The sequence below is a fragment of the Scleropages formosus genome, chromosome 7, assembly GCF_900964775.1.
Source record: "Scleropages formosus chromosome 7, fSclFor1.1, whole genome shotgun sequence".
NCBI classification, from domain to species: domain Eukaryota; kingdom Metazoa; phylum Chordata; class Actinopteri; order Osteoglossiformes; family Osteoglossidae; genus Scleropages; species Scleropages formosus.
In genome coordinates, this window is record NC_041812.1 from 11,656,775 (window position 1) to 11,684,634 (window position 27,860).

Genomic DNA, 27,860 nt, shown 5'->3' on the forward strand with positions numbered 1-27,860 from the left:
CTTGAACAAGGTATTTACCCAGAATTGCTATAGTAAAAATTACCCTGTTGTACAAAAGGTAAGTAACTTAATATTGCAAGTCACTTTGGGGAAAAGTGTCAGCAAAAAAACGTAAATGTCAAAGACCTTCAATTTGGTTTTATACTGAAAGATATCCTCAAACTGAGAGGCAAAATGACAGGTTCTCGTGCACATCTATAGCAAAGATTTTCCTGATTTGTTGTCTGCCCAGTTCACCACTGCTTTGTAACTATTTACTTAGCTACCAATCCCCCCGCCATCTGGGATACTATTTTTTGCCATTTATCAAGGGACAGACCAAATATCAATTCTGAATCAGCCAAGAATGCATAATCAGAATCTACCCACTTTAAACGGGTAAAATGCATGTAACTGCATCTGCTGCTTTTAGTCTCTTTTCACTCCTTTTCCTCTTTCCTTTACTAAACTAGCTGCTCTCCATTTTTCTGCCCCTTCAGTTCCCCCCCCAATAACATTGGTTATCTTCACAAAGAGAATGAGTTGGACTAGGGAGGGGGGGAAAAAAAAAAAAAAAAAAAATCACCACCTGAGGACAAATTGGTGTCATTCAATGAATGCAGCCTCTCAACTGAGCACATAAAAGATCTATAGAGGTTAAGAAGGGTGCTTTGTAAGAATACCTTCCTTTTACATGTATACACTGCACTACAGCAAAGAAATGAAGGCTAATAGAAATACTTACTCAAACCAGGTAGCATTACATTTCATTTATTAATTTAGCAGATGCTTTTCTCCAGAGTATCTACAGAATAGAGTCTGATGAGAAACACCAAGGTGATCATAACAGATGATGTGATGCAAATATATGGCATGTTAAAAGATCTGGACAGAAATTGTTTTAAAGCAAAGTGTTTGAGGCCCTTATTGAAGCCGCAGCAAGTTCCTCTAACATGATTCTTTAGAGAGGGAGTACAGAAACAATTCATCTTTAATCAAACCAATGAGCATGTAATGGAAAAGAAAGAAAAAAATAACTTAAATTAAATTAAATAGATATATCCCTGTGGTTGAAGAGTACTAATATGTCTACTGCTGCACCAAAGTCATTTCCACAAGAGGGGGGGAAAAAAAATTTTTATTCAATGGAAATGATGATCTACCGGTCAACTAAACACAGATCATTATACCTGTTACTTGTCTGTGCCTCTGTAAACATCAAGTTAGAAAAAGAAAAAAATCTATTGCTTTTTACACCTGAATAAATGTAAATGTAATAAATGTAAACGTAAATGAATATCTGGCTAGTGATAAGAAATCAAACAGAAACAGAAGAAATCCTGGCAAATGTTTAACACCCTTCCTGAATTAAACAAACATTGAAAAGAGTAAGGCCTGGAGGTGACTGAAAACCTCAGCTATAAGGATCTGCCTCAATTAGCCTCAGAACAGCCTTACTTAAGACACCAACGCGGTGGATCGCTTTCCCCTGTCGACCCATCCAGCCGTCTTGTTCAGGACACAGTGGATCACTGGGATCCTCCTGCTCCCTTTCTTTGTCTGCTAAAACGTGGGGAGAGTTCCACCGTGCTCTCTAGTCTGCAGGAAGCGAGAGAGGAGACATTCAACCCGGCAGGCAGCTAGGGGGTGCCACTCCATCCCTGACGCACCTGCCTCTACTGCAGGTGGAGCAATGGGAGGCAGCGTAGACCATCTCCAAGGAGTTCCTAACATGCCTCTGCCTCGTATTATACCGGCAACAGTCGGTGCACATTGTGATTGCAACTGCAATGCCTTGGTACTGCGCGCTCTAAGCACCTGCCATGCTCCCGAAAACAAAGAGCAGGCCTTCCGGAGGGAAGCCAAATGGCCAAACAAAGCATGCGGACAGAGACACAACACACACATGAGCTTGCAGTCAGAGAGCTGTTTTAAAAGTGAGTCTGCATTACAGATTCCCAACACAAAGCCCTGCTGTGTGCCACTTCGCGGTTGGCTGGACCTCGAATAACCTTTATTCTTCAGGGTTTAATTACCACTAGTCAGTGCACTGTTTTCTTTCAGAAGAACAACTTATTTCTTACTCTCATGAAGAAAAATCCCTCCATCTCCCACCGCGGTTGTCTTGTTTATCATTACCACAACAGCTGGATTGAAACATGAAGCCGCAGTTTATCCCTGGGAATGATCCGTTGCGTTTTTGTTTCGGAGAATCTGTAAACAAACTGATAAATAATCAATAACCATGATTCTCCGATTCAACAAAACCCAGTCTGCAGGATGAGCTTCTACAGCAAATGAACTCTGCATAAAAAAGGTTGAGTCGGAGGTTTGCTGAATTCTGAGCATTATTTGACTCTTCAAAATTCTGTGGGATTATTTTGTTGCAGACCTGTCTGTGACTAATGAGAGCAAAGATGCTAAAACTTAATTATGGCCAATTAATTAACTAATAATGAAACTATAATCTTTTTAATATTAATTGCCCTCCTGAGCAACTTAATCAAAACTAATTACTTAAGTTAAAAAAATACTGATTTGTACTTCTCAGTGGGAGAAACATAAACAAAAAACATTTTACTTCTGCAAAGCCACTAATGGAGATTTGAATATCTCACTTTTAATAATTAACAGCGATCAGAGAGACTGTTTTTTTTACAACATAATTAAGGTAAAAGTTATGAAGAATCCTGTTGTGATAAAATGCTGCAAAAAGAGTCCCTCTCAATAACCACAATTACATAAGTCAGATTTATAATGCTTTAAAAAGATGGTGGAACCAAAGGGGGAGTCACACAGCGCAGAGCAGGTCGTGCTACTGGATTGTGGGTTTGGATGAAGGTTTGAATCTACTGTAGCTCAGTCTGTGTGGAGTTTGAATGTTTTCCCCGTATGGGGATAAGTTCCCTCCAGATCCTCTGTTTTCCTCCCCCACCGTCCAAACACATGTATTTCAAGTGAATTAGTGACTCTAAATTGCCCTTAGTGTGGTGGACTGGTATTCCATCTAGCGTGAACTCTGCCTCATACCCTGCGCTTTCAGGATAGGTGCCGGACCACCGCAACCCTCCACTGGATAACGGGTTATTGATAATGGAAACGGGCAGAGTGCAAATGAGAAACATTGTGCTCAAGACACAGATTATGTCCGCTTCAAACTGAAAATAACAAATAAATGAAGAAAAATGACAAATAAAAAATGCCAAAATTAATATTGCTCTGACAGCTCAAAGTGATATTCTTATATGAGCAAATGAGTTTGTTTTATGTGAAACAAAAGAACATAAAAATAGGACAAACTCCTGGATACATAATCATTTTCCAGCAAAAGGCGGCCACAAAACGGAGGACGATGGGATATCTTAAACTATACAGACACTCCTCGACTTACGCAAACACTTTTTCCAACCCCTTACATAAGTCAAAATTTACGTGTCAGATTCCTTCTCCTCCTCCACCATTCAGTATCTTAACACTAATAATTTTTCCATCTCACCTATTGCACCTTGATATTTCATTGTCATTATTTAGTTATTACTTAGATGTTTTCATGCTAGCTGCTCCTTTCACATGATCCTTTATATGTGCAGCATCCTTCACTAACCTATTTATAGTTGAAGCGGCTAAACCTGGCTCCCGTGATATAGATGATAATCTTTGTCCACCTTCATACTTCCTTATTATGTTTAATTTCATCTTGAAATTGATTGCTGTACGCTTGCAAGATGGTTCTCGATTTCCTTCAAGTGCACGTTTACTACCAGCCATTGTGAATAATAAAATGGGTTAAAAAAAAAAAAAAATTAAAAAAAATAAAAACACTACACTAATAAGAGGAGATGCATTCGCATCTCAAAACATGCGGAAACTGTCTTTGTCTTGTTATGCAGACTTGCGCGTAACGTATTTCAGATGTTTTACATAAAATAAAAGTGCTATCCACAAATAATGTGTATGCCGGGAATTTTTTTTACGGAAATCCGGATTTACGCAAGTCAAATTTACATAAGTAGAGGGGCGTCTGTACACTTAACTGACCACCAGTGGATTCATTCCTTTCTATGATTTTATGCAATAGCTGCTGTCTGAATGTCTCAGTGAAATAGGAGCAGCAGTATTTTATAGATAATTGTGCAAAACAATAATTAAAAGACAAAATCATAGAAGGGAAAAACAAAAGATGAAAACAACCAACCACATGAGAGGAGGGGAGCAGGGACACAAGAAGAATGAGATGCATCAGATGTACAGGATAACAACATAAACAACATATCCGAAACAAAGGACACATGGGGTGTTTGTCTAGCTCTGCTCCGAGGTCTCCAGAAACTTTAAAGCAGAGCTGTAGATGATGGGAGAGGGTTCCTTATTTTTCTTAACAAATAAGCACCATGCGAAGCTAAAGGCTTTTTTATTTTTTTAAAAAAAAAAAAAAAACATGGGCACTTCAGTCAGTCTTTCTTGGATTCTTTTATTTCAGCAATGCATTAAGTAACATCCCTGCGGAGTTATTCACCTCTTCCTGGTGTGGATAAAGCTCCCTCCAGGGAGTGCAGTAATTTCCAGCTTCTCCGAATTCAGGTATTAGCAAAGGGCCCTTGGGGAGTGCTGCGTTTTTGGCCGTTTGGACAGAGAAAGCCCCCAGAGAGTCCCGAGTTCAAATTTCTGAAAAGCAAGAATTGTAAAGGGCGCCCCGGGGGAGTCAGGGCCAATGGAAATCCAGCAAATTCAAAGCGTTTCCCGGGCCTTGGCAGAAACTTGCCCCCTTCTGCTCCCATCGGAGGCTTTTTACGAAACATGTGTTGCTGACATGTTGACAGATTGCTCGGTGAAGTATTAGGTGCATCCGTGGGAGCGGCCGTTCAGGGGAATGTCAGTTCAACCTCCTCATCCCCTACCTGAAGCTTTATGTTTTATACATCACCGGAGGACAAGGTGAGGGAATGGTCGCTCTTTGTGCGGAGAGGAGGGGGTGCCCTCAGAGAAAGGAAAGGAAAATGTGCAACACACCATAGAGCTCAGCTTAGCTGCTGTAGTGGCGGTGGTGGGGGGTCTGATGACAGAAGCAGCAGAGGCAGACTGGGGGGGGGTTTGGAGGGGAGGGTAGGCAAAGGTGAGACAAGAGACCCGTCAATGTCCGAGTGAAGTAAGACGGCCACACCTTCCGTAGTGTGAAAACTGGATGGAAAACAGGAATAGTAATAATGTGTCTGTGTTGTCAATGAGCAGGGTCCACAGAAAATGCTATCCTGATGAGAGTTTGTGGAGGAGGATGTGTTGGGGTGGACACTTAACCAAAGAGGAAAACCAAAACACTCCAAAAGACAGGAAGAAGTACAGTACTGGACATACAACAGTAGAGAGAGGAAAGAGAAGCAAAGACTCTGATGAAAAATGACAGATGGAAACAGGCAAAGGACAGAAAGAGACAACTAATACGCAGAGGGCAGGCAAACAAAGCACATGGCTAGAAAGGCTCATGGGGAGGGGGTATATAGGTCCTAGCTCTAGCATTCCCAGCAGGAAACCCTGCAGGTCTCATAGAAACAGCCATAGGTCTCCTTCTGCCCTGACCACCCGCATGATGACCGCATCCCTCTCAATTCTGAACTACAAGGTTATTTTCTGAGAAACATCCAATAAAATGCAAAAATGACAAATTAGTCAAAACTCTTTGTTCTCTCCAGAAGCTCCACAATATTGCAGCAAAACAAGTTCCTGGAAGGATTAGGAACAGTTCTGATTTTTTGTAAAATTACACTTTGTAAACACGCCTCTACCCAGTGGCGCAGGCTCTGCACCAAACAAGACTCGTGTTTCCAAGCTGCATGCACGCCCACTCCCCCTGTATTCAGATTTATTACCCTATCTCCAAATGCCACTTCTATCATTGTCGTTCATACCGCGTGGCAAAACTAATATTGTGGCATACATCACTTTCAGAAGTCCCATGAGAGGCAGACAATAACAGCCTTGTAAACCAAGGATGCAGAGCAGTATCTATCAGATGCCAGGACAATTTTCTGCAACTACAGACAAGATATTGTACTTATTACAAATTATATAAAAGCATTTTACTATGTAAAAACAAGGTGTTACATCTATATCTCAACTACACTTACATTATTGTAAAAAAAAAAAAATTCATACTGATGCATGGACGCATTTCCAACAGACATGCACAAAAATGTATCCAAGCCTGACTCCCACAACGCAGTGTGGTCGCCCTGTGCAGACGCCATTCCATCACACTGCATAAACAAGGCCTGCAGACCAGCTGCTGCCCTCCCAAGAGATGGGACAGGTGTTGGATCAGCATGCACTTGCGCACAGGACTGGCCGGGTGAGGGTGAGCGAGGGCGGTAAGTGGAGGACCCCCCTCCACCTTGCTTGCACAAAACTAGCTCTGCAAGTGCATACAAGAGTGTTAGAGGAGATCTGATTGATATATTTACATTTTGTAGCATAATACCACATTTCTGAGGAAGTACAGAGACTTCCGGATTTTTACTAAACAAACAAATGAACAGACCGAACAAAAAGTATCTTAGAAAGCATAAATTTGAGCCAGTTTTCCAAACATGTACTTGGGAAGAGATGACACTAAAAGGTTAAAGGCCATATAACACATTTTTTTGTGAAAAGGCAGCCGTGTTGCACTCGTCAGCTACATTTAGCCATCGGCCAGAACATGAGAACGTGCTGCATTGTGGGAGGGCACAGCTGAACTCACCTCAGTGCAGACTCCCTGTGGAGCCCAGGTAGCCTCTAGCAAGCCTTGAGTTAGGTGTTCCTGGCCAACACGTTCCCCTCGACACAACCAAAGTGCTCTGCCAGCAACCCTGCAGGGGGCGCTTTTAAATCCCTAAGCGATTTTGTGTTCAACCAGGACCACAAAGGCTCACCAAATGATTAACAGGAATATCCCATCACTGCCCAGGTTACAGCTCTACATCAGAAGGAAGAGGCTCTGAAGGATGAGGTGACTGAGTACCTTAGTCAAGAAGGAGGATTTTTTACACACTCACAAAATAATTCCCCAAAATTCACATTTATTCATTTAGTTGATGTTTTTCTCCAAAGCAACTTACAATGTTAAGATTACAATTATTCACCTATTTATACAGCTGGGTAATATTAATGGAGCAATTCAGGGTAAGTACTTTGCTCAAGGGTACTACAGCCAGAGGTAAGGATCAAACCTGCAACCTTTGGGTCCAAAGGCAGTACTTCTAACCACTAATCTACCAGTTGTCCCCAGTAGAACATACAACTACTTTTCAATTAAAATATATTTCACCTACTGGAAGAACAAATGTACAGCTAAATAATAACAAGCCAACAAAAAAAAAAAAAAAAAAAACCATGACACAAAGAATGGGGGAGAGACTCATGATAATATATTCTACATTGCATCCAAAAATCATACCTCCAATACATCTAAATGAAAACAATTACCATATAATAATAAATTCCAGATAGGAGAAATATGTTTAGTTGTGCATTCTTCTTCTCTGTGGGAGGGCAGCATCTCAGAAAAAGACACAATATGCAGTAGTCTAATGAAATGTCTCACTACATTCATTGTAGTGACCTGAATCATCAGTAAGAACCCCACGGAGGCGAATAAAGCAGACAACCGATCCACATCCCAGCACAGCTGCTGCAGAGTGCTCAACAAGACCATTTAACAAGCTGCTTCGGGGAGAAACCCGAGCCCTGTGCACCGTTCACAACTCTCCCGACCTCCTTGCACATAAAAATACAAAACTCTGGGTTTTTAAAATAAATTTCAGTCCCTACCGGATCTGGCTATCTGCTCTGGGTTTCAATAAAGGGAGAAAAAAGAAAAAAAAAATAATCAGAGACAGAAGCAACAGCCTTGGTGCAAATCTCTCCGAGTTCTGGAAAAGGAGGTTAAGGACTGCGCGAAGCACCGAGGGAGATGACATTTTGGAAAGTTTTTAATAAGCCGAATCCAGTCGTGGGACTCGTAACACAGAACACAAATTACTTTTGAATTCGATGAAGTTACATGTGAGAGCGATGCAACACCACAGGGCATCCTGCAATCACCTAAAAATGTCGGACCACTTCCTTCTAAAGGCTTCCCACAAGGGCTACCTCCTTACCTTTTTGTTTCAATCCAATCCATTTCCACCCCAGGTTAATTACATTAACTCTAAACAATTACATAACATCCAAAGTAAACACTGCATATGGATTTTTTTTTTGGGACTAGATCAAAGCAAATGGTACTCTATTCCAAGGGGCCGGAAAATTGTCTTCAAAGATTTTTTATATTTTTTTGTCTTTTCCGAGTGACGGTTGAAGTCATCACGCTTACTTCAGAGTAACTCCATCTGGTGTCAGTCATTGGGCTCACCTCAGGGTGATGGATTCAGGCTTACTTTAAACCAGCAAAGACACAAGACAGACAACAGACCAGACTTCAAACCACCATGGGAGGCTGAGAAGGGGACTGCTAATGTGTCATGTGATCCACACCTGTAGGGGGGCGCTGCCTCTAGAGAACAACCACCACAATGAAAAGGACATCTGCACTTGAATCTCATGATATAATGTCTTCAGCAGACAGTTACCAGTTCACTCAAGAGTATATTCAGATGTATTTCTAAAGTCCCTTGTGATTACTGCACTGATGCGATGATATTGCAGGTGTTGGGTAGTTATTTTTAAGAAATGCAAGTTTGCTTACGCACTTTATTCATTTTTATAAGAAAAAGTGGGATTCACAAGCTCCACAACCTAAGAACACAAGTGGAAATGTATTTGTAATTTGTTTTATGCATCAATTCAACTTTTACCACTAAATCACAGCTCAACAAAAGCTAATAGTAATTCCTCCATTTATTCAAGGTTTAGGTTCTATAAAATCTTGGATATAGTTATAATAAGTAATTCTTTGAAAGACAACTTCAAGCTACATTCAAATAATTTAACAATTACTAAAAATAAAAAACTATCCCTAAACCCATGTTCAGCACTGAGTGTTGGCTGATTTATCCCATAAACTTGAAGTTTTTCACCTTGTTATTGTTATACTAAGACTCAGGAACACAAGACAAGAGCTGTAAACACTGCAGAAGTCAGCTGAATTAAGGCAGTTCCACGTCCCTGTTCTGTTTTGATGCTCTTTACATTGATGTGATGTAATGTAATGTAACACATGGTAACACGGGTTGCATTTCCACCACTATAAAGGCAAATTTTCAGAAAAGTTACTGAAAAAAATGCAAAAAAAAAAAATCCAACTGGAAAACATTTGTATCTTTACTTCCAGTAGTATTCAAATGGGTGGAGCCAAGGTCAGGGCTCTGGCCTCGTGTCCTTCTCTGCGGTGGCTAACCACACTTCTCCGAGATTCATTAATGCAATTCGTCTCACTGAAATGCATGCACGCTAAAACACTGGTTGGCAGACAAGCTGAAGAAGCACCAACCATAACACTTAACTGCCTCTTCCAGCACTGTGTGTGGAAGCACTTAAAACACTACTGCACACAATATATGTTGCACACATGTCACTTCCTGCTGACTCAGCTTTGTCATCTTCATTGGTCTTTAAACATCCTGTTTTCAGCATGGATACACACAGATTCAACCTGTATAAGTGGCATAAAGCAGACCTCCTATAAAATGAATCAACATAGAATGGTCTAACTAATGTTCACAGAATAATGCTAGCTGGTAGGTGGTATTTCAGGAAACCCCCCAGAAATCACCCAAATTCAGACAAATGTATTTGTGTTCTGAAATACATGCTAAATAAAGGCACATGCTTCTGGCCTACTCCTCCTCCATTTATAACTGATATGTCAGCTTGGGGGCGAGCGGAATGCTGTGTTTATTCTCTCGGAAACCAAGGAAGGCACTTCTCCAAAGGTCAAGCCACCATGGGTTCGAATGCCAGGCCTCCAAATCCCATGAGGTTTCATTTTTCCCTCTCTTTCTGAAGGACACATGAATATCTCTCAAGGGAAACCCTGTAGAACACACTAATGCCCACAAGCAGCAGAAGAGAACAAAGACACCCATTCAGAATTAACATCACATCGTCTTTCAGGTTAGAGATAAGTGCCCTCAGACAAACAAAGATGTGGACAAAATCCACTTGTGTAAAAAGACATTTAAATCTGTTTATTGTGGAACTTGTCTGCAATGACAGTCATGGCTCGAAGCCACAGAGGGGGAGACAGACTAAACAAGGACAACTGAACAGAGGACCGGCTGCTAGAAGGTTCCATGGGAGCCAGGGGACGAGTGTGGTTAGTAACACTGGCCAAATGCTCCATCCAGGGGCAAGACCGTCTGCAATACAGGATTTCTTTCTTTCTCTCTCATACACACACACCGCACCAATAAAAAAAGCTCCAGACTTCCCCAACAGACGGAGGCTCAGCAGACACAGAGAGGGTGGACCTGTCGCCGAGCAGCAGGCAGAGAGCGTAACACCACCCCCGCCCCCATCTTGCACCATCCCCTGGGTGCGTCCTCTCCAGCAGCGCAATGCTGATCCCAAGCATGAAATTGGATCCGAAGGCATCCTGAAGGCAGGGAGCGGTCCATGAATGCCCCAGGAGGGGGGGGTCCCTGGCGGTCCAGTCCTGCAGCCCTTCTCCCTGGCGCAGTTCACCATTAGTGCGATCGATCGGGGCGGCGGCATCAGGGGACTGGGACCAATACATACGTTTTTCACTGCGGCAGGGAGGTGAAAGCTCTGCCAGATGAGAAGTGCCACCCTTGACAGTCCAGGAGGAGCAGCTACAGCCATTGATCGGGGGGTGGGGTAGGTGGGATAGCGATCGTTGCCTCGCTTTTATCTGCAGGTGCCAAGCAAGGTCAACGCGTCCATTTCGCCCTCCTGGGTCAGGGACTGGGGATGGCCAGTCGAGCTTTGTTGGACTTCCCCAGAAGCAAGATTTATAGTTCAGAGGAAATGGCCACCTTCACATTTCAGGGTTTCAGACAACAGGAACCGTTGTCATCACTCAGATGAGGGCGAGTATGACTCTTCAGCCCTTGCAAAGCCCTAGATCTCACGTGCCTACACTTAATAAATTCCCATTTGCCTCTGAATGCATTGACATTTGTGTTTATTTGCTCAACGGATGCTCACTTTTTAAGTGAATCACAGGGCTAAAAATACAATATTTGCAGAAAACAACAATAGTGGAATGTGGAATGTCATATCAGCAGTATCAGAATGCCACTGAAAAAACAAAAACTGAAAAGCAAATCTGGAAATGCAGAACATCAATTCATATGCTTCACCCAAACAGGTGCAGAGTCTAATTGCAAAATGATTTCCATTGAAGATCCATCTGCAGCATCATTTTGATTTATTGCTCAAAAAATTGCTTAGAAATAAACTGGACTTTGACTCTCAGACATATTGACAGAAATAAATCATACTTAGCACTGCAACAATGCACTCTAAATGATCCAACATCTACCATCATTGGTGGAAAGGCCGGCGCTGATGTTTCAGGGGTGCACAACTGGCCTCTGAACACCAAAAAGTGCCTTTTATTCTCCTTACTTAGTTCTAGTTTTCATTTCAAATGTATATAGACAGGGAAACAACTGTCAGCCTTCATATGCACATAGCAAATTAATTCAACATTTATAAACTGAGATGCAAAAAGTGAAAAAACAAAACAGTTACACTATAACTGGTATCCAAGAGGATTTTGTAAGACGACAGTGTGTGGATTTTTTTTTTTAGAAATATGTTATTTTTACTGAAAGTAGGATCCCTAGATTGAGGTTCTAGCCATGCCTTATACAATCTCTCAGATTAAGTTTGAAAACTGTCTGCTGGAGTTCTAATTCACGCAATAGCCATCCTGGTATTTTTAGCTGCACACCTCCAGGAAATGAACAGCTTCCTGCCAGCCTCTCCTCTCTGGGAGGTCCTCTAGGGAGTATGTCCAAGCAGCACACCGGGCTCAGTTTACCTGTCTGCTGGCACTGGCCGGTCCTGTGCTCGGCGAGGTCGCTTGGCGACTCAAACACCTGCTGGCAGCCTGGGCAGCTATGCGATGCCTCCTCCTCCTCGCCGTCTTCCTCGTCCTCCACAGGGAGTTGTCCTCTCCTCAGGTCCGCCTCAGGGACACCCTCGACACGCCGTCCTAGCTTGCTCTCTGGGTCTGCAAGAGGAAGAACATTGGGGGAGGGGACAAACACCAGGTCAGCCCACAGCTCCTACCAATAATCCAGTAAACCTAAATCGGTGTTCCAACTCCAAGCCGTGGTCACTACGGCTAGCCAACACAAAGCCACCACTTAAGGCAGATCATGAACCCATCTCCACACCTCACTGTAAAAGTGCATGAAATCCAGGACAGGTCACTGAGAAATAATACTGTCTCAGACTTAAACAAGCACATATGATATCCGAAACGCATAGAATTTTATCAACGCTTTTTCGGCAGATAAGAATTTGATGTGGGGAAAAAGTAGTCAAAGCAACGAAACTTGAACTTTATTTTATATGTATATACGTTGCTGTCCACAAGTCTAGGCAAACTTGAGAGAGACTGTGATAATGATTGTTCAGTACTACGTGCACACCTGTACACACCTTTTTATGCAAATCACTACTTGGTGATTTGTGTGTATAGTCACATTGATTACACAGTGAAATGTATTAGGTCTGCTTTGTAAAAGTTTGCATACCACATATGTCATTGTGGTATTTCACATAGATTTATGCAAGTTCACATATACAGTATGCAGCTTGTTTTGAGTTAAGAAATATTCGTACTGGTATAAGTAAATGCGGATATTCTTAGTAATATTTGAGCATGAACCAATGTTTCTTCAATTGCAGAAAATGAAAATTACTCCCAGATGTAAAGATGAAAAAAAATATTTATTTTTCATCTTTTAATTATGTGCATTGGTAAAAATGATACTTCCATTTTAATTTTCATTAAAAACTGCATTCGCATTCATATGGATTTATAAGTTTAAATCCGCATTTGACGGATGCGGATTTTTATCAGCTCCATCACATCCAGACTCAAAAACTCTCTGCATCATGTTAAGCATCAGTTGTTCCATGTATGAGAGAGGAGTACTTTTCCATTAACTCACGAGAGCCACCCAAGACTCGTGCAAAATACTGATGTAATAGTGTGCACACACCCACCACCGTCCTTGCAGAAAGTTCTACAAATTCTTGTGCATGGTTGATCCACAGATATAATGAACATGTGGTGTTAATAGATCGTGTCAATAAGGTGAAGACGTGCTGAGTAAACAAAAGGCCTCCGGTTTAGCTCTAGATCTTTCCTAATCATTATCATTTACATTTATTTATTTAGCGGACGCTTTTCTTCAAAGCGATTTCCAATGAACTCTATGCAGTGTTATCAGCCCACACATCTTATTCACCAAGGTGACTTACACTGCTAGATACAATTGATATACAGTGTTATTGCTAGATATATTATCACTGTTGCATTATTTGTCATTTTATAGGAATGTAAGTTTACCATTAGGATCTTTCCATATCATACTCTGCAAAGCCAAAGACCAAGACCATTGTTGCTTAATGTGCAGAGTTCCATGGTTAACACATATAGTATATGTGCACTAAATGGGATAGCACTATATGGCACCAGGATGTAGCGGTAACATTAAATTCTACTGCTGTCTCTATTGCGGTCTCTGTAACAGTGAGTCCAATCCCCTATTTGAAATTAAAGAACACCATAGTAATGAGGCTTGTCTGATGAGCAGTAAAGTACATACAACATAATTTTCAAATTTGTATGAAATAGAGAGCTGTTATCCTTCCCTGAAAGGTCCATAACCTTTCTAGCTGCCTCACAAGCAGGCTGTGGATCGATGCATATGAAGTCATAGACTCGGCCACCATTGCAGCATCACAGACCGCACCAGAACTTTCTGTCCACAAGAACAGCATCCAGAGGATTAATGAATATAAACGTAGTTTAATGTAAGCAGGAATGACAACTAACACTGGACCTACGAATCGTCACAATATTTCTGCAAATTAGCTACAGATGGCTTATGACCACTACATCGCATCCATTTGATAAAAAGTTCGAAGGTTTTCCATAAAAAAGAAAACAGCAAATGAAGAAGTTTAAAGTCCAGTTGACATGTTAAATAATTGATACGCTTAATACTGTTTAAATACAATTTCTGTCGGAGAGGACAGTAGTGATGCTATATACCACACTTTTGGGGCATATTAACAACTACATTCTCAGGTATTTCAAAAATAATTTATATAATAAATATGAATAATGTTCATGACAGCTGTCCAGAAGTTGCTTAGCCAGGCAACTGTCATTGAAAAACAAAAACAAATAATTTTCTTAACTGCAAACACAGTAATACTGTAAGGCACGCTAATACAACATGGAAGGCACACCTGCCCAGAGAATGTACAGAATTTCACAGAAGGGACACAAGAGGCAAAGTTCGTAACTATCAAAAAAGCAAGCATACAGTATTTAAGCAAGTAACAACTCATAACATGATGATGGGAGACTACTACATTGCCTGACCTCTTAATGGCAATAATCACATTATGACTAAACTGTGAGTGCTTCCGGATCATTCTACATGAGAACTCTGTCCACTTCGTTTAATGGATCCGACATCCTTTTCCTGCAAATAGCCGAAACCCGACACAACCAGAACACAGAGGAAAAAGAAAAAGGGGGGGGGGGGGGGGGGGGGGAAGAGAGAGGGAATCATGCGGTTATAATTGCATACAGACTAGGTCTGTGGTAAAGTAAAGCTGCAGACTTGAGATCTGTACAGTGATTTCCAAAAAACACTGTCTCATTACATCTCCTTCAATGCCAGTATCTTGCAGCTCACAGGGATACTTTCTTTAGCGTACTTTAAGTACATTCAAAATATTTTGCACAGACAATGCTAGATATCCAAGACTGTGATTACCTAGAGATCAACACAGTCTTAGGTATTTTGAGATGCATTCGTGCTTCATTTAATGTCACTCACGACAACATTTAGTCTATTAATTTGCTATTCTTTTTAGGATGATTTTCTCCAAAGTGACTTACGCTTTGAAGTTTGTACACTGCTTACACTGATTTACCCATTTATACAGCTAGGTAATTTTACAATGTCAATTCAGGGTAAGTAGCTTTGAAGAGATCTACAGCAGCAGGTGGGATCCAAACCCAGGTCTTTTAAGTGGAAACAGAAAGTTCTAGCCACTATGGTGCCTGCTAGTTCTGCTCTCAGACTTTAGTCCTGTGCAATTTCAATATTAGTGTGTAACGGTGGTCAAATACAAGAGCTTGCCCAAGATACTGTTCATAAGAACCTAATATTGAAAGCATAACAAATAATTACACTGAGCTACTACGTAAGGATGAGGAGAATTTAAAGAGATGATAGTTTGGGTGCTAGATTAGCAGTAAGGTAAAGAATTGAATATTTTATAAGGTTCTGTGTTTAGTGACGGACTGATGCCTGTAGATCACTGGTACTTATAAATATCAAAATATCTGTTAGTTGCTTCCAAGTCTCAGCACACAAAGAGTACATATATCTTCCAACAAATTTTCACATAAAAAACAAATTACATTTAGTACAGTTAAGCTGTACACATTCTTATACCTTTTCCTAAATCACAATTTCATAAGAACTGTTTCTGATTGAGATCTGGCTCACAACCAACTCAATTTCAGACGTATTTTGCAATTCATGCAGCCGTGAGACACTCAAAGCAGTCCAGGACACCCTGCGGTCCACAATGCTGAGCTGAACAGATTGTAATGAATGCTCATACCTAGTGACCTAAGAAATAATCTTCAATTTTTCAGCTAAAAATAAAACCATTTTTGGCAGAAAAAGTAACCCGGAAATAGGCCAGAGATTTAAGAAATAACAGAAGATTTTTTTAAAAAAATTAATAGACTGAAAAATATTTATTCTGCAAGTTCACAAAAACCGTTTACAAAGGGTTTCAATGAGAAGACAAACGCTACATTTGTTACATATGCTACATTTAAAGGCCATTGTTACATAATGTATGTACATGCTGGTATAGAATCATAGGATGTTTTCAGGAAACATTAAGCTTACGTTACGGATGTGTATTAAATTAAAAGAGGATCTAATGGATATAATGTGGCCACATCCATAAACATGAAACACTTATATGCTGAAGAAACTCTACATCATACCAGTAAGGCTCAACTTATTTTTAGCCAATACAATTGTTTATTTAGCTGACCATTTTCTCCAGGGCAACTTATAATATTAAGCAACTTTCAGTGATTTACCCATTTATACAGCTGGGTAATCTTTACTTGATTAACTCAGGGCAAGTACACTGTTAAAGGGCACAACAGTGGAAGGACTGAAAACCTGGATCTTTGGAGTAGACGGTTCTAACCACTATGCCCCTTGCTGCCCTCTGGATGAAAATGATGGAAGTATGAATACCATATCTGACTGATTCAGAAGGAAATCTATGAGCATCCAAAAGACAAGCCTTTGAACTATCACTGAACCCAGAATCCTTCCCAAGATGAAGGTGGGGGTCCATGTTGATGACAGAATTGTTTCTTCCCAGAAAGTCAGCCCCTCCCAGTATGACTTGCTTGTGACATAAGAGATGATCACTGAGGTCACTGGTAAACAGCTAATCTCCCACTCAAGGAAGACCCACAGAAACATACACAACACCCATGATGGTCAAGCTACCATCTCCAGCTTATCGTTGCTATGTATCCTGGCAGTACTACACCCTCCAGCCAGATTGCTTGATGGAGCCAGCCATACCGGGTTTAAAACAACCAAAACAAAATGTAACCTTCAGTCGTGATGATGGGGGAAACAAGAGAGAAAAGACCTCATTGATACTGGCTGTTCAGAATTATGACCTGGATTTCTTCCCTGCTCCTGGAGAAACCACCGACAGGCATGTAGACAGGGGGAACCCTCCACAGGAGTGAAGGGAGAACCGTCTGGTCAGCGACCTGTTCCCAGGGATAATAGCGCAATCAGCAGCACAAAGAAACAAATATGAGCACCTTCACTGAGCTCAAACCAGGCCCTGAGGGTAGATGCCTGTGATGTTTATTATAGCTATACATCTGACTTAGTGTCAGGGTTGTACACTAAGCTATCTAGTAACTTACCCATTTATACAGGAGGGTAATTTTTCCTGTATCATTTTAGGGTAAGCTCATTGATCAAGGGCACTACAGCAGGAGAGGGCTTCAAACACCAGACCTATTGAAAACCGTGGGCTCTAATTCACAACAACATGTGCTGTGCCAAAACTTTTAACTATTATGTAGCTGACACTTATCAAGAAACAGTGATTTCTTCATGTATACTACAGGGTATTCTTACTGGAGCAACTCAGGGTAAGTGCCTTGATAAAGGGTATTAAAGAAATGGAAATCAAACCCAGTCCTCTAGATTGCAAAGAAACATCCTAAACACTGCAGCACCAGTATTTCAGATGTGTCATATGGTACAAGAGCTAGTCATCTTTTTAAGGAACCACTGTGGCACAGTGAGTAGCGCTGCTGTCTCATAGTGCCTGGGTGCAGTGAGAGGATGTGGGGTCGATCCCCACACGGTCTGCAAAGTTTGCATGTTCTCCCCGTGCTCGTATGGGTTTACTTCCACTGTTGAAAGACATGCTGTTCAGGTGAAATGGTGACTCTGAAAAAAGTCACCTAGAGTATGTGTTAGTGACAGGGAAAAAGTGTGTTTCACTGGTGTATGGATGAGTGACTCATTGTAAATAGTGTAGGGTGAATAAGGTGGGCTAATAACACTACATAGTGTTCACTGAAGTCGCTTTGGAGAAAAGCATCTTCTAAATGAATAAACAACTTTATTGTACTTCTTTTATTCCGAAGAATATCCACCAGCGCAAGTTTACATTTACTCATTTAGCAAATGCTTTTCTCCAAAGCGATGTACATCTCACAGAAAATACAATGTGTGCATTACATTAGAAGGAAGAGAAACTTAGATGCAGACGTGTGATACTTAAGTGCAGTTCCAAGTTGATGGAAGTATAGTTAAAAACCTTTTGTCCCCCCCCTTCGTCTACTCTTTCCTAAGGCTTGGAAAATTCAAAAAGTGTATTTAACAGAGTAATTTGCAAAAGCTGAAGCTAACTTAGTATGAAAGCAGGAAAGGATCAGCATTCTGTTCTGTGGATGAAGAAATGCGCACCATCTCACGACAGGCAATTTACTTGTCAACCACTAATCAAAGAGCAGGATGTCACTGCCCGACCGGGCAAGCCGCCAGTTTTCACTGTGATTAGTTTCATTTTCTGACACTGCTGTGAGAAAAGCTTTAATGGAAAAAGAAAAGGAGAAATGCTGCATCAGCAGTGGAGCAAGCAGTCAATCTAATACTGACATATTCACACTGGGCCAATTTTTTTCTTTTCATTTATTTAGCATTATTAAGCCTGCTTTCTTTGTCATGGAGTTGAGGTAACCAGGACATCTAATTATAACAAAGCACCTACTAACAAAAGCACATACAGTACGTGTACGTGTACTGTTACAAATTCCAGCACCCATCGTATCATTTCTTTTTCAAACTTAGACCCAACACATCAATCAGCTGTAGAATCTGCTGCAATTACAGGGCACAGAGGAGGATATCAAAAGTCCTAAAAAAATGTTTTAAATATGGAATTTGGCATGAAGACGACGATGGAACTGGCTGATGCTGTGGGATTTTGAAGCCACGTCTTTCCTCAAGTATCTCTGCATCAGCGTTTGCAGAGATACAACAGAATTTCCACTCTGAACACAGGCAAGTCACTGCTAAATGATTAGGATACAATTACCCCTTAGACACGGATAATTATTCAGCCACAATATATAAAAAAAAAAAAAAAACTCTGGAAGACGCTGATATCTACATAGGTAGTTAAAGGTATTAAACAATTAGATTTATTTATTTGTGTGTTGTGATTCACTGGCATCCTGTCCGGGGTGCACACTGTCTCACACCACATTCTTACTGGTTAGGTTCTGACCGCGGCATTCCAGCACAGACAAGGAGTTAGCAACACAGAATGGATTATGTATTTAATTATGCTGTGTATAGTGGAGTTTTTGATTCAATCATAAAATAAAACTCTTTATTGCATTGTTTTAAAACAAAAGTCACTAAAAATAGTAAGCCATTGCTCCAGTCTGCATTTCTACATTGAGCTGTTACAGAGTGAAATTTTAAATGTGCACTTCCAAGACCGAGTCACACCTCTAAAAGGAAACATGAATAGTATTTTTTCCCCCAAGCATTTCAAGGCCCCATTAGCTCTCAGGCATGTGGGTGCATTCTAATGAATCAAGGTGGCAGTTTCTTCAGCTAGCGCTTCGGCATGGTGACAGCCTGTAATGTGCTGTGACACTCAGACCCGCTCAATAGATGGTGCCTCACTAATGAGAACACTGCCTGGGAAACACAAGGTGAGCGACAGGCACAGAGCCGTGCCAGGCTTAGGGATCGCAGGGTGCCAATCACAGACTGGGGCAGGGCCTACCCATGCCACAAAGTCATCACAGGCACTAGTCACATGACCTGGGAGTCATGCCACTGCAGGCAGCACATTCCGAATTACAGGATAAATGTTTTCATCCATCTGGACAATTTCCTAATCATGCTGCTTTCATAACATTCATTTAAATCTTAAGGTAAAGAGATTGTAGCCATTGTGTCGTACACGATAGATCTTATGATACTTTTCTCTGAAAGCAACATACAAGGTTTGTACACTAAGCTACTTAATAATTTACCCAGTTGTACAGCTGGGTAATTTTTGCTGTATCAGTTCATTATAAGTACCACGATCAAGGGTACTACAGAAGAATATTTGGATCTGGGTCTTTATATTGCTAGGAGATGGCCCTGACAAGTACAGTACCTGCCGTTTACGACCATGGTTCCAGCCCATTGTTGAACTTTTACGATTTATAAAGTGGGTCATTTTCAAAGCATCAAAAATTCTATCTCCACAATCATTCTTAAGCATATTGCAGAGAGTCTTTTTAGAAAGACAAAACAAAAGGCAAAGTAGTTATTCCAACATGACAGCCAAATAAGCATAGACAAAGCATATTCAACTATTCAGTAACAAGCAGAATGTCTCATCTACAATCACTAGTGAAGTCTTATTCACAATCTTATTTTTTTACTCCACTACTGCATATTTAATCATTTTAAACATTTTCAATTATTCAACAAAATGTAAATTTAAAAAAAAATGTTGAGTGCAGGCCACGTGCATTCTTACATTGAAATGACTATGTTCCAACACATACTCACAACTTTGCTTTTATCAAGAGAATCTACTTAACACAGTATTACTTCTACCAGAAAGTTCTGCACCCTGTTATGTTTATGAAGCTAAACACATTTTAACAGTAGGAATGCAGCAGAGACCCCTTCCCACCTGGTTCATGTAAAATCACATCCTCACCATAGAAATGCGCTCTCAGTCATGGGCACCATATCCACCCTGTGACTTTCCAAACTAGAGAAACCATCCTAGCAACAGGAAAGCAGAGCAGAGCTTTCAAATGCAATTCAGCACATTTATAAAAAAAAAAAAAAAAAAAAAAAAAAAAAAAGGGGGGGGGGCGAAAATAGCAAATTATCTGTAGTTGAAACATTTAAAACGGCATGCAGACATTGCAAATGGAATGCAATTCTCAGTGGGAGCCTTGGGCTTCATACTCAAAGGTTAAAAAAAGTAATCAAAAGAAGCTTTTACATTCTGTTGTTAACATTTGTTTAAGCATTTTTTAACCACATCTCACACGCTGTGTGAAGAATTCACACTAACTTTTGCCTCACTAACAGCGATATTTTATAATGCACAAGTGTCTGCATGTGTTGATTCCAACTTTTCTTAAAGAAACACTGATAAATTTTATGGATGAAAAAGAAAGAAAAGCAAAGTAACCAATACCACCAATTTACATTACCTGCCTCCTTTCTCCAAGGTAATTTACTATGTTAGGTTTGTACACTATGACATTTACAGTTATTTACCCATTTATAGAGTAAGTTGATTTTTACTGTATCAGTTTAGGCTAAGTACCTTCATCAAAGGAGCAGAGACCCATATCCTGCAATTATAATGTAAATGCTGTTGCCAATTATATTACCTGACCATCACCATAAATACTGTGACATTGTACTGTTAAAAACAAATATCAGAGCTGTCTATAACTTCCCAGACAACTGTTAGATGTACTTATGTCAGAAACACACTATCAGAGATTGTGAGGTGGTTTAAACACTAACACTGCATACAGCTACATAATGGTATGTTAATTATTTCTGTTCAAGCATACCTTTGTCAGGAGCTTTCACCTTTGTGAGTGCGGTCTTACTGTGAGGACTGCGTCTTGAGCCTTCAACTACACAAGGACAGAACCCTTATTAAAAACCCCAGGTAAAGGAAGACCTCTGACTTTAAAACAACATCTTAATGAGTTTCTCCTTTGCTATAGAGGGTTTGCATGTAGCATCATTTAGAGAAAGGGATTTAATGAATCCCCCCGTGCTTCACCATAAATTGGCATGGGGAGTTTGAGTTTTTGTTTTGATTATTGTCCCTGTTGGTGAAATAAGGCAGGCGAGGCATGAAATTCGCATAGCCAATTGATAATGACAAGAGGCCGCCACTCTTAACACTGCAAGAGCAAGTGCTAATTTGTCACCGGCAAAGTGCTCATTTAAAAGTTAGCCGTTCCTTCGCTGTTTTGTCTCAGCGCTAAAACTTCTTTCCAGTTTTATCACACCCATAAAACTTCTAAATTGGTTCCTCCACTACATCTTTGTTTACAAAAAACCGCAAAGTGCATGAGATGTTCACTGTGGATGACTTAACACATTGTTTTATAGACCACTTAACACAACAAACATCACTGTAAATGTTTCTACATATTCAGGTAATCTACAAATGACTCATTGCTTTGCTTAGTTTTGCCTTAATATCATTTTTGTTTTTTTGATTATGACTAATCATTAGAGTATGCCATCTTATTTATTCTTTCCTATAGCCTGTTTTTCAGATTTACTATGAAGTAATTATTAAACATTATTGCCACCTCAACCAAAAAAAAAAAAGAAAAAAAAAGCTACAAGATCCTACAAAGTTACAGGATCCTTCTGATCCTGCCATGAACATGTGTAGCTTTGAATTACTTATTTCAGTGACTGAACTTGAACATCACGATTAGAAACATTGAGGTTTTGTTTTTCTAATTCAGTATATTTTGTACTAAAGCATCTTTATTAAAATTTAGTAATTTATGTTCAAATACCGTAAGCAGGTCATTACAATAGTACAATCTTTTTGACTGATCTTGGATTTAACTAATAATATTAACACTAAAATGGGCATTATTAATAAGAAAACAGTGAGAAACAAAGTAACAATGAATTGTAATATTTTTAATGAAAAAAAGTTACTGACATGCAGCTCTTACTCACATCTGAATGCCTTTTAGGCTTTCCCACTACCTGCCATAATCAAGTCTCCTACTGCTGAGAATCCAAAAATGTGTTTTAATAGTCAAATGAGAGACATCTGACCTGTAAGCTTATATCGGACTAAAAGCCTAAAGAACAAGGCACTCTCCCTATATGTGATATTAGCATTCACAAGAACAGGATCTGTTTAAATTGCCAAATGATGGAGTTCATTTTAACGACCAAAAGAATTATAACCCATCACTCCGAGATGGAGCTGAAATCACAGGCGTGAAAGAGTCAATACTATATAACAAATACCTTGCATTGTGATGGAAGACTACTATTGATGTTTGCAGTGCTCTTTCTGAAAATACTGCCAATATTGATTAAAAAAAAACTAATTAATTGATGCGAAGAACACTCAAAGACATGTACCAGAATTGTGCATTTCATTGTGAGTACATATTCAAGCTGTCATTTATCATTTATAGATGTCATTTATCACTTATTAATCTTTCAAATGATCAATACTGTATCCTAGCACAGAAGCCAGAAACGCTTTGCATCTCTGTATACTGATCTAGAATCCCCTTTGCCACAAAGACACAAAATTTAAAAAAAAATATAAGACTGAGTTACTTGACTATCATCTTTCTGATGATTTAATTTACTCATAATACAAAGGAAGAACAAAAAGCACAGCAACAGTACTTAGAAACCTAGTGTGACACACCTTTGGTTCTATTTGCTAACAAAAATTAAACCAGTTACAGAGTGTGAAGTGCTATATCATGTCCCTAAAAAATTAATACAGCAACTTTTTGCAATGCCCAAAAGAAATAGTTTGCTCAGAGCAGCACAGATCTATTCACAACACTGAGCTGACTGTGGTCATGCTCTCAACTGAAATGAAGTACCCAGAGTAGTTTAATTTCTTCTTCTTTTTTTTTTTTTTTTTTAAATTTATCCGATATCTTTCTCCAAGGCAACATAAAACTGAGGTCTCTACTCTAAGGTACTTATGCTGATTTACTTATTTATACAACAGAGTAATTTTTACTGGAGTAATTCAGAGGAAGAACCTTGACAATGGATATTAGAGAAAAAGTAAGGGTTTGAACCCTGGCGAATTCAAGGACAAAGAATGACTAATTCTTATGCCAACTGCTGCCCCATAAGGTCTTTATACTCACCAAAAACCTATTTTTTTTGCTTTTACAGCACCCTCTACTATCTGACCTATGGTCAGAAAATGGGCTTTGATATTTAACCATTCCACTTTGCGATTAAACATCACCTCCTGATCCTCTCATTTTGGACAAAACACTTCATGGGGTAACGTTCTGTGATGAAGCCAGAAACCTAAGTGCAAGGCCTTGGCCCACTGCTGATGTGGTGGAGGTTGCTGTGTTTCGCATTGGAGATCAAAGTTCAGCTCTTCCCACCAGATCTTATTCACTGACAAAGTGGTTACCATGGGCCTTAGAGAAAAGAACTCCTCCCAGGTGTGATTTGCCATCACCACAGCTCGCCATAGACCTGCACCGTCACGTGAGATCAGGTTGACAGCAGCTCACCAAAAACCCTTCATGATGTTCCATCTGGCACTCTTTTCTACAACAGATGGCATGCTTAGAGAGTCTTTGCCTTGCAGCTGAAGGATGCAGGTTTGAATCCCTGATCCTGTTGCAGTACCCCTAATCAAGGTACTTACCCTGAGCTGATCTATAATATAACATTAGAAAAAAAGTGTAAGATAAATTACACTATAAAAAAATGGAAAAAAAATACAGGAAAATCCACAGCCAAAAAGAATATATACATGAACTTCACTGTTTACTTATCAATTTCTTTTGCACACTAAAAGATCCAAAAATTCTAAATAAACTGAAACTATGAAAATGTCAGCCAGCATTTTTCTCCTGGAGGAATTCAATTTTTTTTTAAAATATACCGACTATTGACATAAAACTACTTTAAAATGTGTGGGAAGATGGAGTTCTCTCTCTCATGGGGCAGAAACAAATAGAGTTAAATTTGCTGCACATATCGTTTTAACGTTATTCCAAAGCTCGCACTTTCTCTGCAGGATAAAGACCTAAATGGCCGGAGAAAAGAAAAAAAATAAATCTTAAGAAAAATAAATCCTTATACAGTAAATAACTAGTAAAGAAACGAATTTTCTTAAATAAAATTAAGCACGTCGTCTACTAGCCACCTGGAAATGTGCAAAAATTTACTAAACACGACCACAGATTAAACACCGCTAAACTCTACCAGTATTTTATGGATATTTTTATTATATGACACCTTAACAGTGTGTACTTTAAATTATTTGACGAAACGAATTGGAGGCGTTACCTCAGCGACGGCTGCTGTTTGACGGCGGTTTGATGTTGAAGTTCCACCCAAACTAATACCCAATAACCGACCGGTGTAACTCGAAAGCCCGACAGGAACCAACCGTTTAAATATTAGTATGTTCAGTGTTTTTTGTTTTAAATTGTTTTTTTTGTATTTTTCTTTTTCCACTTTCTGCCTTTGCAGCTCTTCGACGCTCTCCCTCTCAGCAGCTCTTCCCTCGCGCTGGACTCTCCACGCGCCCTGCACTGTCACGTGACGGCGCTGCCCGGGAGTCCGCCGTCCAATGGAAGGATCCGGCTCACGATGTGCCCCCCTAATTAACGGCCCTGCACTAAAACAGTCAATAAATCAATGAATAGATATTGTAATTTCACTGACAGTAGTTCCGCCCACAAAATGAACAGCACTAAAAATCTGCGAACGCCAAGTCCCGATCATTATCATCATGCCTATAATTATTACAAAAAAAAAAAAAAAAGAAAAAAAATCTCTGTATCGCTGGATGACAAGCTTCATTTATTGTACAGTTTCGAAGAAGTTCAACTGCAGACACGCGACACGAGCCTCAGTCTTAGAACACTCTCTTTCGTGCTTCTAAATGTCTGCAAACCGCGCACCGCGGCACTGTACCGGAGCCCCACGCGCTGTGCACATGGCGCACATTGTACCTACTGTATACACCGCACAGTGCACGCGCGGCGCGTCGCACTTACCTCTGAGGGACCGCGGCTTCGCCTGCTTCCGCCGAGACATCCTAGAGATAGACAGGCGCTCGCGGAGCTCCGTATCCCCGCTTCTCCTTAACTACTCAGTCACAGCGGGCACCGTCGCCACCACCGTGCAAAACCTTTCTTCCGCTTAGTAGACCTCTTTTGCAGACACGAAAGCGCATAAATTTACGTGCAAAAAAATTTTTAGATTAAAATTATATGACGCGGAGCAGAGCAGCGCACTGTACAGTAAGTACAGAACGTGGTGTAAAATCGGAACTATCCTATGTATCGGTGCATATTTAACTCCCTAGCGCTGGAAACCTGAACAGAGAGCCGGAGCTCCGCCGCGCACTGTCCCATTTTTACAGTAATAATAATAATCACGCACATGCATGCTGCTTGCGCGCGCACACACACACGCACGCACAGTTTTTGGAAAAACAAAATCTCCCTCCTCTCCTCCTCTGCTGTTCGATCCTATCGAGCAGAGCGCGACGAAGGCATCGGCGCTCGCCCGGTGAGACTGGGGGGAAAAAAAAAAGCAACAAAAAAAAACACCACTTTTTTTTGCTCGTAAAGTAATTAAGGCTCGCGACGCGTTCGCGTTGGTCGCCGCGCGCGGGTCTGCTCCCCGTCCGGACGCGCGTGGAGTGGAGAGAAGAGGAGCCGCGCGCGCGCCCTCCCTGCTCGTCACCAACCTGCAAGGTCCTGCACTGCGCCGCCGCTCCGGTCCTCCACATAATAATGGGAAATGGAAGCGAGGCCCCCAAAGCCACGAGGACGGCTCCGGAGGGGGCCCCCGGCCCGCAGGGACTCGCTCTGTGCGTAATCACTGAGGAAATCATTGTCAGGCCGCCTGCGCTCGCACACAGACAGGGAGGCATGATTAAAACGGGCGGGAGCGCCGCAAGACCCGGACAGGCGGACTCCGCTTTGCGCTCGGATCCGGAGCGCCGACGAGCACCGTCCAGCAGACTGGTGGTCCCCCTTCTGGTGGCAAACTTCAGAAACGGAGCTGTTCGGCTCCACCGGGGCATCCAGGATACAGCTGCATGTCCTTCCGAGACGGAAAATAGTCATGAATATGATTTACTTTAACCATGATTAATTTAAATCTGATACCATTGTCCATGGCGATTTATAGTGCAAAGCAATGAACTTTACAATGACTTACCCATGTATATAGTTGGGCATTTTCACTGGATCAAAGATAAGCACCTTCATCGGGGCCACTAGAAAAGTGAGATTTAAACCCAGGACTTATTTTCAAAGGCAACAGCCCTAATCACTATGCTGCATGCTGGCAAAAAAAGTCACTCGATCGTAGAAAAAATGCCTCCATGGTTAATAACAGTGCTCTGGAGAGACAGAACCAGTGATGGTGTTAAACCCTACAGAAGCTCCAAAACTGATAAATCAAATAGAATAATTAACCCCGATACATTTTACATTGAAACCATACTGTATATAGTCCCTGGGGTGTGCGGTGGCGCAGCGGGTTGGACCACAGTCTTGTTCTCCGGTGGGTCTGGGGTTCGAGTCCTGCTTGGGGTGCCTTGTGATGGACTGGCGTCCTGTCCTGGGTGTGTCCCCTCCCCCTCCGGCCTTATGCCCTGTGTTACCGGGTTGGCTCCGTGACCTCGTATGGGGTGTGTGTGTGTGTGTAGTCCTATTCAAAAATGAGGAAGATTGTATGCTGGGCGCACGCATTTCATGTGTTAGTGGCAGAAATAAGAAATGTAAGTTAAGGATGTCTGTAATTATACTGCTTTATATGTTATTGTGAGCCTTACTCTGGTTGTTAGATGAATGCAGTGATTTTTGTTTTATTCAGCACCAAGAGATTTTGGATTGAAGTGCAGCAGTATGTATGATCAGTTTAACACCATCATCCCAGACCTCCTTCAGATCAAACTGATGTGGTTTTCTGTGCCCACCACCATCTGTCAGTGGATCACCAACTTCCTGACAGACAGACAGCAACTGGTGAGGCTGGGGAAATTCACTCCCAGCACCTGCACAGTCAGCACTGGTGCTCCTCAGGGATGTGTGCTCTCCCCACTACTCTTCTCCCTGTACACAAATGACTGCACCTCCAAGGACCCCTCTGAGAAGCTCCTGAAGTTTGCAGACGACCCTGCAGTTATCGGCCTCATCCAGGAAGGTGACAAGTCTGCATACAGGAGGGAGGTTGAACAGCTGCCTGGCTGGTGCAGTCAAAACAACCTGCAGCTGAACACGCTCAAAACAGTGGAGATGGTTGTGGACTTCAGGAGGAACCCCCCCATCA

The 27,860-nt window shown here is 41.1% G+C and overlaps 1 protein-coding gene across 3 annotated transcripts in view; it reads right to left on the bottom strand.

Moving 5' to 3' along the window:
- LOC108937774 (zinc finger protein 521-like) overlaps positions 1-26,460 on the bottom strand; it is a 79,740-nt gene extending 53,280 nt beyond the window's left edge. For 2 of the 3 annotated variants that reach the window (XM_029253722.1, XM_029253721.1), the window contains exons 1-2: positions 25,571-25,743; positions 11,960-12,151 (exon numbers count right to left, since the gene is read on the bottom strand). In XM_029253722.1, the coding sequence (XP_029109555.1) occupies positions 11,960-12,151; positions 25,571-25,610 (232 nt within the window). In that variant the 5' untranslated portion in view covers positions 25,611-25,743. Of the gene's footprint in view, positions 1-11,959; positions 12,152-25,570; positions 25,744-26,268 lie in introns of those variants that run through there. The other variant, XM_018757922.2, reaches the window with a different exon arrangement.
- Positions 26,461-27,860: the final 1,400 nt, after the last annotated feature.